The sequence below is a fragment of the Triturus cristatus genome, chromosome 4_2 (genome assembly GCF_964204655.1).
Source record: "Triturus cristatus chromosome 4_2, aTriCri1.1, whole genome shotgun sequence".
Lineage (NCBI taxonomy): Eukaryota > Metazoa > Chordata > Amphibia > Caudata > Salamandridae > Triturus > Triturus cristatus.
The window spans coordinates 65,055,858-65,071,196 of NC_140586.1; the positions used below are offsets into that span (position 1 = coordinate 65,055,858).

Genomic DNA, 15,339 nt, shown 5'->3' on the forward strand with positions numbered 1-15,339 from the left:
AGGGCAGACCGGAGCCACAAGCTTGCGGTTCTCCGCCGACTGTTTCACCATCTCTTCAAGTTGCGGCCCGAACACCCTGGAACCCACAAAGGGCAACTTAAGCATGACCGACTTCTGAGGAGACTCAGCTTTCCAGGAACTCATCCAGATATGACACCTTGCAGCAATCGAAGCACCAGAGGCAGCTACAGCGGCACTCAAATTGTCAAAGGAAAAATCCGACAAGTATCGCACCTGCAACTCCATGAGGGCCAAGAGAGAGGAGGCATCCTCCCCATCCTGCAAAAGAAGAGACAGGGCCTGAAAATCCTTGAGGAGGGACTGGACCATGTAATTAAATAGGCTGTCGCCCTGACAGAAAAATTGGAAGCAGCATAGGAACGCTTCACCGCCCCTTCAACATGCTTATCCACTGCGTCTGCAGGAAGGGCGTCATCCGACAGGACCAAACCTTGAGAGGAAAGACCAGCCATCAAATTGTCAACCTTGACTGCCTGTGGAAATTCAGCAGCAAAACCCTACAAAGGCTAACGCTTAGACAGAAAGTGAGGGAAGGCGGATTTATCCACCTCCTTCCATTCATGATCCAGCATCTTGCGCACAGCACCATACAAGGGAAGGGCTCAGGAGTCGGCTGGTGATATTGCATAAAGAAGTCATCCTCCAGGACATCGGACACAGGAGGAGTGAACCCCAAATTATCCCGCACATGGGCGAACAAGTCAGAGAGCTCCGCACCCTGAACAAAGCGTCCCCGGACACATTCCTCCTCATCAGGATCCATCTCGCTATCTGGAGCATCCAGCGGATCTACAGACCCACGAGGCACCTTGGCAGGAGGCCCAGCAGCCTCCCGAGCCCGGAAGGCAGCAGCCACTGCCTCATTAATCAACAGGCGCAGGGCATCAAGAGGAGGAGCGGATGAAGAGGCACCCGAGTCCATGACAGCAACCTTGGGGATCAGCAACGCTCAGAAACAGCAAAACACCACCAGAACAGGCACTCACAGAGGACGGGTGGATGAGGAAAAGGACCCCATTTAAAATAAACGAAGTCCCGAGCTCACACAGGACCAGGAAAAGGGGCCAGCGCTTAAAAAAGCAGCCGGCCGCCCAAATTTTGCCCCAGAGAAACCAGCAACAACGCGGACCACTTGCGTCGCATGAAACACCGCCGCAACCCCTCCCGCTAATGGCTAAGGGTTCAGTGGGACTGGCAGGAAGGAACACGGCCGCTAAGGCAGGCCGCGGAGACATCCCCATCAGGTGAGCACAACCGGCACAAACGGCCGCTAGAGCTGACCGCGACCAAGTCAGGCACAGCAGGCAGCACAAGCGGAGGGTCCAGGGCATACATACATAAGCAAGAAGGCGGCCGCTAAAGCAGGCCGACCAAACATAAAAGAAAAGAAGGGAAAACTTACCCCACAGCTCCGCTAGGCACACGAAGGAAACCGCGAATGCAGAAAAAAAAGAACAGGATGTTTCTATGACGCACTTCCCCCTTTGTTGTCACCTGATGGTGGTACTATGTTGGGGGAAGTGCGAAAAGCTCGGCTAGTTAATAGGTTTCTGTGTAGAAGACTAGCTGCTCACTGTTTAGGAATGGGACGGGAAGACAGGACGAGGAGGTAATGTAAGCAGACCTGTAATATCAACACATTGTCAAACACATCCTAGATTTACATAGAGTAATACAAAGACCATTGCAGTAAACTAGCCTACAATTTCCTAATTTGTTTAAAGGGGCATGAAAATATCCAGGTGAAAATCACATTTTTGCAAGCTAAAGTGGACTTTTTTGAGCCAATAATTAGATATAAACTGTTGTTGCACATTTTTGCAACATTTTAGGAAGTTTAGTCATTTTAACAATAACTTGTATCTCTTACATTTAATATTAATAACATGCACTTGTTTTTTTCTGTCCTTTTTCTCATTCAGGGTGGTGCCAGTGGAAATGAGCCTGAAACATCTCTCACTGCCTTTGTACTGATTGCCCTTGCAGAGACCAGAGAAATCTGTGAGGCTCAAGTTTATGTAAGCATTTTTTTATTCACAAATTGCTTCTTTGACTTGTTCATCTAAGAGTGACTGGCAAAGTGCTGCGTACAAGCAGAACAGGTGGCCAATTATTATCTGCACACCTCAACTTTGTAGCAGTCTTCCCCTGACATAAAAAAAAATCTGCACCAACCTGCTACACTTTTGCAACAAATAAAAGGTGATCAAGTCTTGAATTGAATCCAAACTTGTAATCCAATCTTAAATTAAAAGACCTAAAGGTTGAAGATGACTTTGTAAAATTCAAAACATTATCAGACTCAAGCATTGAATGTACCGTTGAATTACACTCATGCCCGTAAGAAATCCGGTCATTTTTTGGGGTGGTAAATTGCCCTTTTCAAGGAAAATTCACAACTCTTGTCGAGGTAAAGCCTGAAAGTCACCCCATTAAGCTGAGCTCAGTCCCCTGGCAGCTGTGGCTCAGAGCGGACAGGCTTAATTTAGGGCAATGTGCAGCAAAACCAAAACGGTAACAAAGTTGGAACTCCAAGCAATAAAAATCCAATTTGATAAAATGACACCAAAAATGAAAAAAATCCAAAATGTAAAATGTGACGAAATGCTTTTTTGGAGGCTCACCCTCACTTTTTGCCCCCACTTATTGCTAGGTTTAATGCTGGTTTACTGACTCTGAACACTGGGGTGCTGATGTCCAGCACCCAATATATGTGCTATGACCCCTAAAGTATATGTGCAATTAGCTAATATTTAATTGATATATTTTACTTACCTGAAAGTCCATAGTACATAGTGCTCTGTATACTCAGGGCCTGTAAGTAAAATGTCAGTATTGGACTGCACCACTGATTGTACCACCACTACAAGGTCAAAGTGAAAGCATGAGTCTAGGCCTGCCACTGCATCGTAGCATGACTGCTTTAAAAGTGCCAATTTGATCTAGCAAATTATTCTAAGGTGTTAGACCTGGCATCATTGGCATGGGTTTCCCCTGTATTTTTGCCTCCGCCTCCTGTTATTTTGTTGTATGTTGGACTTCGTTTTTGCTGGTCTAGATGCTTTAGGCACTTTGCCACTGCTCTTCAGTGCCAAAGTGCAAGTGCTCTCTGTAAATTGTTGTTATGGATTGGAGTTTCCATAATTGGCTTATTTGCTTTACTGTTAAGTCCCTAGTACAGTGCACTGTGTGTGCCCAGTGCCTGTGAACCAAATGCTGCTAGTGGGTCTGTAGCACTAATTGGGCCACACACCTAAGCACCCTGTGAATGTAACTCAGACCTGCCATTGCAGTGTCTGGGCGCAGTTGGGACTGCCATGTCGACTTGGCAAGTGAACCCACTTACCAGGCCCTAACCCTTTTCTTACACGTGAGTCACCCCTAAGGTAGGCCCAAGGTACCCCTTTGGGCAAGGTGCAGTGTATGTGAAAGGTAGGTTATGCCCTGATGTGTGTGGCTTGTCCTGATAGTAAAATACTGCCAATTTTGTTTTTCACTATTGAAAGGCTATCTGTCCTATAGGCTAGAATGGGAATTCATTTATAACATCTTATGAATATAACTCACCATTGGGACAAGATGGGGAAGTAAAGTTTAGTATGCCTGAACTCAGAATATAAAAATGCATCTTTTAGTGAGGATGATTTTTGCCTTTTGTGTTTGAAAATACCACTTTTAAAAAGTAGGTATTTTATTTCCTAACCATCCAGTGTACCTCTGCTCGGTTGTGTAGTGACTGTCTGGCTTTGGAGTGACAGGGGCTGGGGATGTGCATTCTGTTCAGACAGCCACTTGGGAGCGTTAGGTGTATCCTGGGTGAGTCAGGGCTGGGCTGAATAGAACTGGGCTGCATTCAAAGTAGGGGGAGGAGATTTCTTTCACTCCTAAACGGGCCTTCTCTGCCTTTGACAATGGTGTCTCCACCTCCTGCCAGGAACCTGCACCAGAGAGGACAGAACGGGTTTTGGCTGGGCAAAGAGCTTCTCTGTCACATAGAACAAAGAATTTTGTATTATAAAAAGAGGGGCCCAGACTCCAGACGTTTAGATCACTTCTGGGAACCAAGAGGAACCTTTGCCAAGGAGAAGAGCTGGAGAAAATGAGGAGGAGTGCTGCCCCTTTGCTATTTGCTGTCTAGGGTTGGTCTGCAGTGGCTGTTTCTGCCAAGTAAAGAAGGAAGTTGTTGTGTGCTGTGTCCCCTTCTTGCCTCCTGTTCTGAAGTCTCAGGGACACAAAGACTTCACCACCAGCTCCACTGAACTTCCTTGCTAGGAGTTATGACCTGCTAAGAGTTTCCTGCTGCTGTTTAGGACCTTTGGAGGTTGTTTGCTGCTGGGAGCTGGAAAATTAATGTAACTATGAGAAGCATGTCGCATCCGTACCTGTTTCCGATGCATCGCCGAAGAAACTGATGCAGCGCCTGCCCTCGGCTCGAGAAATCACTGCACGCTGCATCGAGTGCACTGAGCTACGAAGGCTGAGATCACCGCACCGATTCTGACTCAGGCTCTGCTGTGCGGATGCAAGAACCAACGCATCGTGGGACCATGGCTGGAGAAACCAACGCAAGTGTCGTTGCCACCCCCGCATCGAGAACCAACACATCTCTGATCCTCACGCATCGCATCTTGGTGCCACGCTGTCAAGAACACCAGGGTCGCAGTAAGAAACTGACGCATCGCCTCCCCAAACAGTAAGAAACTGATGCATCATCTCCCATTCAGTAAGGAACCGACACATCATCACCCCTGCGTGGCAGCAAGGCACCGATGCATCACCTCCCCTGAAATAAGGAACCGATACATCACCTTCCCTGAGCGTAAGGAACCGATGCATCACCTTCCCTACAACAGTTTTTGTGTGCGTGACGCATCCAAGGTACCTTGTGTGAAAAGTGTTGTATCTGCACTGTGCTTTGAACAGAACAATTTTTTTACCTTTTAAAAGTCATATGTTGATTACTGTATTGTGGATTTTTTGGTGTTTTGGTCTTGTTTGGTTTAGATAAAGATTTTTTTTTCTCAACTGGAATGGTGTCTATTTGTAGTGTTTTCAGTGTATTACTGTGTGTTTACAAATAGTTTACACACTGCCTCTGAGATAAGCCTGTCTGCTCGTGCCAAGCTACCAAGGGGGCGAGCAGGGGTTATTTTAGAAGTGTATCCCCCTTACCCTGACTAGGAAGAAGGGTCCCTACTTGGACAACAGTACAAACCATTGCCAATTAGAGACCCCCATTTTTAACACTAGGCCTGCATCATTTTTTATAACACTGGTAAGTCACCCTCAAGGTAGGTCCTATGTGTGCCAAAGGGCATGGTGCATAGTATTTAAAAAGTTGGGCATGTGTTCTTAAATGTTACATCTACTGGAAGTGAAAAATCTCCAAAGTCTTTCTTTACTGTGGCAAGGCTGACTGTCCCACCTTATAATGTATAACTTCAATTTAGGAATAGCTAGACCCGCGATTCAAGGACTCAAATTCAGAGTAATTTAAAATCCAATCTAATGGTAAAGTCACGTTTCAAATTACTATTTAGAAAATGCCACTTACACAAAGTTGGCATTTTCTTGCCTTAAGCATCTAGTAGCCCTTTCTGAGATAATGCCCACTGTCACTTGGCAGCCTGCTGGGAGGTGTGGCATATTCTCCGGAAAGGCAACAAAAGAGTTGGCTGGGAGAAGGTGTGACCTCCTCCTGAGAGGGTGACCTGGGGAGATATGGCTACCAACTGTACAAGGTTCAAAGGTGCACCTCCTGTAATAGGTAGATGTAACTCACCATTAATCCTGCCTTCGACAATGTCTTAGTAGCCAGAGTGGCACCAATCACAGTGGGGGGCAAACCTGTCCCAGAATTGGTTTTGCAGCAGGGGTTTCTTGTTTCCCTAGACACCTCTGAAGGATGGTTCCAGAGCTGTGACCAAGGGAAGAAAGGTTCGGACATGTTGGATTTTGTCAGAGCAGGGCACTGCAGATTGGTTAGAGCCAAACCCCCAGAAAATGATGTCAAGTGGGTATGGCTGCCCCTAGTAACTTTTCCTTATTGGTTAGGGAGTCACTCTCACACAAAAGCTAGTGCCAGGCATAGAAGTGCACTCCCTGGATATCTTGCTCAGAACACTTCTGGACCAATGGAAAACAGAAGCACTGCAGCTGCTGAGCCAAAGGACTGAAACTCAGAAGATGGACTAAACTTGCTGTTTACCCGTGGTGAGAAACCCAATGGGCCGAACCGTCTCCCACTGGAAAGTGAGAAGGGTGTGCGCCAAGGTCTAGGTGGCTAACCTTGTGTTGTTAAGCTCGAGGAACACACAACGCTTCAAGTGCCTGCAACAAAGAAGTGCCCTGTTGACCAGTTCCAAGTAGATTTGCCCTGGACCCTGCTGGGGGCTTTGGGGAGATTGAGTCCTAACTCATCAAGTAGTGTCCAAAAGGTCCTGGACCCTTGGCTGGTGTTAGAGTGTACACTCTCCCCTCAAGATTGAAAAAGTGGCATCTTAAAAACTTTTTCTGAGCTTTTTCATGAAAAGAACCAGAGGCTAATGGGACTGCCGCCGAACAGCAGCCATGGCTGCTGATTAGCTACAACTTGCTGGTTTGCCCTACTGAAAGCAGCTCAACTTCCAAAACGTTTCCAAGTCCCAATGTTGAGGATTTTACTGGGACTAACTGAGCAGCATCCCATCGTCCTTGAGCCCTCCATCGAATCCAACCGACAGTCCACCGCACTGATGAGAAAATATGATGATTGTGATGTTGGCGGACAGGGTTACTCTGTCACAAACTTGACAGATATCCCGTCTGCTGTATTACGATTCCATTATATCCACGGAACTTGTAATGCAGCAGACGGGATACTCGTCACATTTGTGACAGAGGATACCATCCACCAAGATTGCAATCAGGCCCTAACTTAGAAAGAAAACTTTTCAATGGGACAACTCCAATACCTGTATCTGACCCGCGCTACATGCAGTCAGCCTTAACTTTTGGCTTTGACCCGGTCTAGAGCAAGCAGACACCTGCGGTTGGTACTTTGCCCTGTTTGGCGCTAGAAAACTCTAAACCCTCTAAAAATCAGATCTGTGGATCTCATGATCCAATTTTTGTCATTGTGATGTCTATTTGTTTACTAACAGGTATACTATTTTTATAAATTGAAGTGGGATTTTTATTGTGTTATTTATTTGACTTATTAACTGTTTTGGTACTGATAAATGCTTTATCTGTTTCCTTTGAGTTAAGCCTGATTGCTCTGTTCCACAGCTACCCCGGATGATCTATGGCTTAAATTAAAGTAATCTTACTGGACATAATACAGAATAGTGACATCCTTACTTGATGAGGTCCCACAACCACGAAAACTAATGATCCACTTTCTCACATAACAATAGCATAATAAAATATAAAGTGCCAATTAAAGTCATTGGTTGCGGTAGACCTGGACCTAGGTGTGCTTTGAGGTCGACCGTGGTTGAGCGCAAGTCAAATACATCAACCAGGTTCATCCTGGTCAAGAATGTTACCTTCGGACTGTTAACCAACCACAGGAGTACACTTCTAATGCCACCAGGACCTCAGGGGAGGCAATTAGAGGCTCACACAGTATGTCAAACAGGTCCAACAGCAGGGTCCAGTCCAGGTCCATTTGCCACTGGTCAGCTGGGTGTTTCCAGGAAAAAGTCTCTTGAGGTTTGTTGTCTCCCTGTAGCCACACAGGAGGTCAGGCAACTGACCCTTAGAGTCTACTTCATTGTCCCGGGAACAAGAGGGAGCAGGTACAGATCTTAAGGGCTCCTCTCAGGTGGCAGACAACCGGTTCAGTCCTCTTCTGATCTTTTGTATGTTCCCAAAGTGGTCTGAAATGGGTCCCTGGAGGTGCCAAATGTATGCGTGGTACCAGCTTGCGTGTGGCCGTGACTCCTGGGCACTCCCTAACTAACTAACTAGGTAAATGTTTCTGCGGACAACTCTACCTACTTTTCCATTAGTTCATGTTTGCTAAATTGCAAACATGCCCAAAATGCCACGCATCAGGGCATTTTAAGCTGACAATGCTAAACCTGGGCTCTGGAGGCTGGGGGGTGAGTAGTAATACTGGTGTTCTTCAATATCCAACACTAAATTTTAGTTTAATGTAGGAACTGTACCCACAACTGGGGTGGGGTGTAACTGCCATAAATCTATCTAGGGTAACCACTTCAAAATGACTCCTAATTATGTGAGAAGAATAATCCAGAACTTAGCACTAGTTTGTTAGTGCACAATGCACTCTTGCACCCAAAATGGGTCAGAGGATGCATTTTGCTTTAAGAAAATATCCCTAAAGGCTACAGGACGCAAACAGCAGTAGCCAGTAGGCGCTCTCTCTCTTCTTGGTACATTTTTCCTGTTCTCCTGTGATAGGATTTTTGCCCCAAATTACTCTTAATTACGTAGGCTGGCATAATAATGTGATTTCAGTAATTTCACATCACGAGGAGTAATGCGTAATTACTGAAATAACTCTGATTACTCTGGCGCAATTAAACTTTTGTCCAGGCCTACCTACAACGGACTAAGGGACAGAAGTAGGACAAAAACAGAGTTCATCAGCAACTGAACAGGGGATACACAAGACCTGTCTTGTTATCCAGTTCTCTCCTTTCCAAGTGTGTTTCAAGTGTTACATGTGGCACTACAGGCTTGTCAAGCAAGGTTTAGCAGGTTGACGTCACAGGATGCCCATAGCTGGCACTTTGAATATTACTTCGAGAAGTAATCTCTGTACATTCAGGTCAGCCTAGTGTTTGTTCCTTAGAGGTATTTCACATCTCATTCACTCCTATTCAAGGTTTGAGCACATGCTGAGAGATGGCAAAGGCTTATGCTAATTAGCTTTTAAACAGTTTAGGCAGGTAGACAGTAACTTTCTAAAGATTACTTTCTTTAATATTTATTAAAAGTCAAACTCCCCATTGAATTGGAATTTAATACTCTAATAAAAATAGTTGTTTAATTATTTTTCTAGCTGGTCAACTTCCCAATTTATAAGTATTAATATTTGAATCTGCATTCTGGTTTTCTACATTGAATAACTAAACTTGCAAAACTGAAAATAGGATTTTGGACCTTGTCACTGTAGGGACATTGTAATATTAAGTTTCTGCATGTCCCACTTTTAAATACCACACGCCCTACCTTGTGGCCTACACGACCTACATAGGGGTAACTTACTAACATTTAAAGATTTTTTTAACAAGTTGTGCTGTAGATTTTACACTGCAGCAGTCAGGCGACAATTGTAGGCCTGAAGCCATATTGTCTTTTGCCACACTAGTGGATGGTACAATAAGTACTGCTGTCCACAGAGGAAAATTAACTTTTCCTGCTATGGGAGTATATCAGCACTGTAGGTTATTAATTTATAGAAATGTTAAATACGCCAATCGTGTATTAGCCAATTTGTCCATGTTTTAGAGGGCAGGACACATACACTGGGCACCAGACACCAGTACCCCAGAGTGGACTGTCTAAAAACCAGCAATATAATAGGGCCTAGCACAAGGCAAAAAATATGTGGTGACCATAGAGAAAAAGGCAGAATTTCTACAATGTCAAACTGCCAGGAATACAGCCAAGAGGTATTGCAGATTCTCTAATCGTGGAGTCGTGGCCACAATCAGAAGCTATTAAAGTATTCCCACAGCTGGTGGGTATACCATCCAAATTAGGATGGTCTACAATTTGATAAATGTGTAAACATCTTCATTAATCAAACACCTTTTGTTTTCAGCTGCACCTGATCTGTTTCCTCGTAGACTGTCATATTTGTGTCTCAAGATTGAGCAAAAGAGTAAACTGAGCAGTATCAGAGCCTAGGCTTACAAATCAATGCCAGCTTTTTCTATATAACTAATGTACCCGTATAGCCTGGAGGACATATTTCTTCTTATTCCAGTAAATACCCAGACGTGTCTGTAGTTTTGTACCCACTGTCAAAGGTCCAATGTGGGATTGTGAGGGTTTTTCCATTTGGAATGTGTCTAATTTTCATAAATGTATTGATTTTTGGTCCAAATGCATCGCCACAGGCACAAGCAGGACTGGACCTTTTAAATATAAGAACTTCCATAATGTCTTTGTTGTAACGGGGACGTGGTTACGTGGGTGAATATGACAAACATGACTTGTTAGAGCTCAGCCATTCATCCCCCTTAATCTGCAAATTTCTCCTGACTAAAGCGGAACCAGAGGCACGGAAGTGGCCTCAAAGAAGCAGGGAGTTCCCGGTGACCCGAAGAAAGCTGCAATCCCGGACTTAACATGCAAATTCGCCCCGGATCACGGGGTTGGGCGACGTGTTTTTGACGCGTTACTCGAGCCCGAGACCTCACACGAGACTTGACAGGCCCAGCAGAGCAACCAAGCAGTTGGTGCATCGGCGAGCCCCCTAGGTAGTCCCATAAGACCTGAGAAGGGACAAGTACGATTGCAGAGGTGAGGAGCAACCGAGTAGGGGGCAGCGGAGGGGTGCTGTTGCTTGCAAAGCAGCATATCCCCACTAAACAAGGAGACACGGACACACTTCTGAAGGATGCAGCTCAGCGAGACAGGGAGATGATGCCCAGACGAAACAGGCAAGCCCAGGGCTTCACTTGAGACGCAAGGGGCCACACTGCGTGGCGAGCCACTGTCCAACCCGTAGTCAATCCAAAGGGCCCTAGTTAAAAGAGAAGACACAATGAGCGCACCTGGTCGGGAGAAGACCATCCAGAATCAGCACAGCGGGGGGTAGCTGCTGAGTGCTAAGTGGTGAAGTCCAGCTGACCCCCCAAGACCAGACTCACCCAAAACAGCATGCATCTCCAAAGGGCAGATACAGATGGGCCAGAGACCACTGGGGACTAACACCGCCATATCAAGAAGTGTAGCCACATACTGACACTGCACCACAATCCTGTCCCAAGCACGCCATGGGGACCCAACTGATTGAGGCGGACCATTGAGAGAGGCCGTGGCACAGTGGCATGCCACTCTCACCAGTGTAACACAGAGGCACACTCAAACGGCACCCATTGATAACCAAATAAAGGGGTGAAAACCGAAAAGGCGCCACAAAACCAAGGGCTACTGGAAGCACCCACGAACACACAAAGTATAGGGACGTGCCAGGAGCAGCCTCAGAAGCAGAAATTGAGTATCGGGCAGACCCTGCTACCCACTAATGTCAAAGCAGCCGCTGTGACCTAAAACAAATAAGGCCACACAAAGCCTTTGAACCAGCAACACTAGACTGTAAATTACAAAGCCACAGTAGTACCTGCAGAGCCGAGACACACAAATTAATTCATCACTTCATTCCCAAGCAGCCCATGTCGGACATGGGTCGACTTGCTCCTGTGCTGGAGGGCCTACAGGCCACCTGCTCCCACCCTGATCCCAACTGTACAAAACGCCTGGGGATTCATGCACAGACCCCATGTCAAGTATATTGGACGCAGTTTTGGCGACAGTAGAAAAACTTCGGAATCCTATGAAGCAAACCAGCACTTCACTCGAAAATAGGATTGACAATTTGGTCATTGACTTAAACCTCCTGCACACTGATCAGCGGAAGCTAGCAGACAAAACCCACATGCTGGAGGTGGCCATAGACGAGCTATCTTCCAAGACACAAGAAGCCGAAAAGCGTTTGAAGGAGCTGACGGCCCGGGTGAAAATCCTTGTACACAGAGCAGAGGACTCTGAAGGCCAATCCAGGCGAAACAATGAGCGAGTAATAGGCCTCCCAGAAGGTGAAGAAGGCAGAGACTCTGCCACCTAAGTCAAAAATTGGACACAAGGATTGTTACCAGACAGTGCACTAACAAAACATTTTGCTATAGAAAGAGCACACAGGGTCCGGAACGACCATCCCCTCGGGGCGCAGGTCCCAGACCTTTACTGTTCCAAGTGGGATCGAGACACGATCCTACAAGAGACAAGGAGGCTGCAAACGATACAGGTAGCAAACATTCACCTAATACTCTTTCCAGATTATACAGCAACAGTACAAAAACAGCTACACTCTTTTTTCGAAATGAAACAACATCTCCGGAATGGCCTAAATATCGACTTTTTAATATCGACCTGCAGAAATATCGAGTTGCAAATATCATAGGGACAGAATATCGACATCAAGGATATCGACGACCAGAATATCGACCTGAAGGTAAGAAATATTGTTTTTGTTAATATCGATAAAAGTAATATTGATAGCAAAGAAATCGATGTTACTTATATTGATAGCAAGAAAATTGATGTTACTCATATTGATATTTATATTAGTGTTGTGTATTTTATTATGTATTTTATAATTATTTGTAAAATATTTTTTTTAAGTGTTGTACTTGTTTTTAAATATATGTATAACATTTTTAGAAGTTAGTAATGTTTTTTTAAGTAAATTATGTGTTTTAGTACTGTAGCGGGTTGTGGGTTTTAGGGGAATAGGGTGGGAAGTAATTTAATTATATTAAATTATTTATTACATTTTAGAAGTTATTAATTTTATGTAAATTATGTGTTTTAGTACTGTAGCGGGTTGTGGGTTTATAGGGGAATAGGGTGGGAAGTGATTTAATTGTAATTAAGTAATTATTTGTATTTATTTACTGGTATTGATAATTAATTTATTGTTAATTAATTATTAATTGGTAATTCATTTTTATTAATTGGTAATTCATTTTTATTAATTGGCAAATAATTTTTATTAATTGGGCATTAATTCTTATTATTTGGTCACTCATTTTTATTAATTGGTTAATAATTTGTATTAATTGGTAATTAATTTGTATTAATTGGTAATTATTTTTTATTGATGAATATTTATTTGTATTTATGATTTTGTTTTGTTAATTAATAATTAGTTGAAAATTACTTTTGAATAATTATTAGTTTTTTGGTAGAGAAAATCAATTTATTGTTAATTTATTTTTATTTGAAATTCATTTTTATTAATTATTTTTTGTTATTGATAATTAATGTATTGTTATTTAGTAATTAATAATTATTTATTGAAAATAATTATTTTAATTATAAATATGTTATTTTTAACCCCTGCACTATCCAACACTTTCCCTACTGTTGCACTGTTCGGAGTGGGAATAGTAATTTTTACCCCTATGCTGTCCAACACTTTCCCTACTGTTGCACTCACTGGAATTGGGAATAGTAATTTTTACCCCTACGCTATCCAATGCTTTCTCTACTGTTGCACTGTTTGGAGTGGGAATAGTAATTTTTAACCGTACGCTATCCAACACTTTCCCTACTGTTGCACTCAGTGGAGTGGGAATAGTAATTTTTACCCCTCCGCTATCTCACACTTTCCCTACTGTTGCACTTACTGGAGTGGAAATAGTCATTTTTACCCCTATGCTATCCAACACTTTCCCTACTGTTGCACACACTGGAGTAGGAATAGTAATTTTTACCCCACTGCTATCCAACACTTTCCCTACTATTCCGCTCAGTGGAGTGGGAATAGTAATTTTAACACCTACGCTATCCAATATTTACCCTACTGTTGCACTGTTTGGAGTTGGATTAGCAATTTTATTCCCTCTGCTATCTAATATGTTTTGTATTATTTGAGATATTGTACTATATTATTAATTTAACAAATAATTGTAATGTATTATAATTTGTTACATATATTTATTTACATTTTATTTATATTATTGTTTTATGTGCATATATGTATTTATAATTTCTAAGATTTTCTTAATAATTGATAAGCATATTGATAAGTAAGCGTATATATTATATATTATATGTATATTAAATGTATTTATAAATTATATATATTTAATTTATATATAAGTTTTAAACATTTTAAAATATTTTTAACTATGTTTATTTTAATTATATATATTATTTACTTTGTTTTACTTTTTTTTAACTAAAAAAAAAGCAATATTTTTAACAACAATATTTTTGACAACTTTATTTTTTTCCGATATTTTTGTACTTACCATAATGTAGATAGGATGTCGATATTCTTGACATCGATAGCCTCGCTGCGATATTTTTGTAGGCCGATATTCTGACCTTCGATATTCTGTCAGTGATTCCTCCGGAACCTCGACATTAAATATTCACTATTGTTCTTTGCATGCCTGCGAGTAGTGGCGAAAGACAAGACACACTTCTTTGACACCCCTCTTGCAACAGTGGACTGGTTGGACTCCATGAACAAAAGAGACACCAATCAAGACAAGGAAACATCTGGAAGATCACATCTAAGCACAGAATCGGGGTGACGCAGGGGAAAATGACAAAAGTTGCAAGTATCCCTAATGCACCACTCACCCACCTTGGAACAAAAGATACAGGATCAGCATAGTGCGCTGCAGGCAACAACCAAAATTAGAAGTCACTTCAGCAACTCATCGGAGGAAAGCTTGCCGGACCAAGTGAGCGATGTGGAATCAGTCGATGCGGCCGCTTACTCACAGGACTCAGGAGTGTTGCCGGAGATCACACTGTAAACAGAAGATGACAGATCACTGACAGAATATCGAGTATAAAAATATTGGGGCCGATTCCGATCCTGTAAAAAGGCTGTATGAATCGTTGTACGGAGCGTTTACCCCGTACGACTCTTACCCGGTAAATTTTCCGTACAACCTAGGAAGTACGATTCGTACAGAAAGCCTATTTCCGTACGTTTCGTAAAAAAGACCGTACTGGTCAAAAAAAACTACGATTCTGATCAGGAACAGCTTGTACGCGACGTCCGGACGTATTCAGGCAGCGGTTTCCGGCCCAGCAAGTACGATTCGTCCCTACGTCACTCCGTACGGGTCTTTTTTTATGGGAGTCAAACACAGCCGAAAAAGCAGAGTCCGACGCGAACTGCTATGCAACGGAGCCCCGGTACGCAACGTACACGCCATGAACCCCGTCATACGTGGCATCCCGGTCCTCTTGGCCTACGACCTGGTGCACCGCACCCGACGCACACACCGCAGAAGGTGAGAACGACACCCAGGGGCCAGGGTGGGGGTGAGGGGCAGGAAACAAACCCCATACTCAAAGCCAAACCTATAATATGGAGGTCATACATTACCACCAGGGTCTGGTCACTTGGGGGGGCGTGGCCAGCAACCCCTGCGTACCGCAACAAGGGAAGTGGACGTGTACGGTGCATTGCACACGTACCCCTACGGCACCATTAGAACAGTGATACGGACCGTACACATGCAATGAATGCGTGGGTACGGTGCGTGTCACACGTACTCCTACGGCACCATTAGAACAGTGATACGGACCGTACACATGCAATGAATG

The 15,339-nt window shown here is 43.7% G+C and overlaps 1 protein-coding gene across 2 annotated transcripts in view; it reads left to right on the forward strand.

The window, feature by feature from the left end:
• Window positions 1–15,339, forward strand: part of LOC146832982 (complement C3-like) — a 1,287,425-nt gene that overhangs the window by 700,796 nt on the left and 571,290 nt on the right. For both annotated transcript variants that reach the window (XM_085600525.1, XM_085600526.1), the window contains exon 27: window positions 1,944–2,039. In XM_085600525.1, coding sequence (XP_085456651.1) covers window positions 1,944–2,039 — 96 coding nt within the window. The remainder of the gene's footprint in view (window positions 1–1,943; window positions 2,040–15,339) is intronic.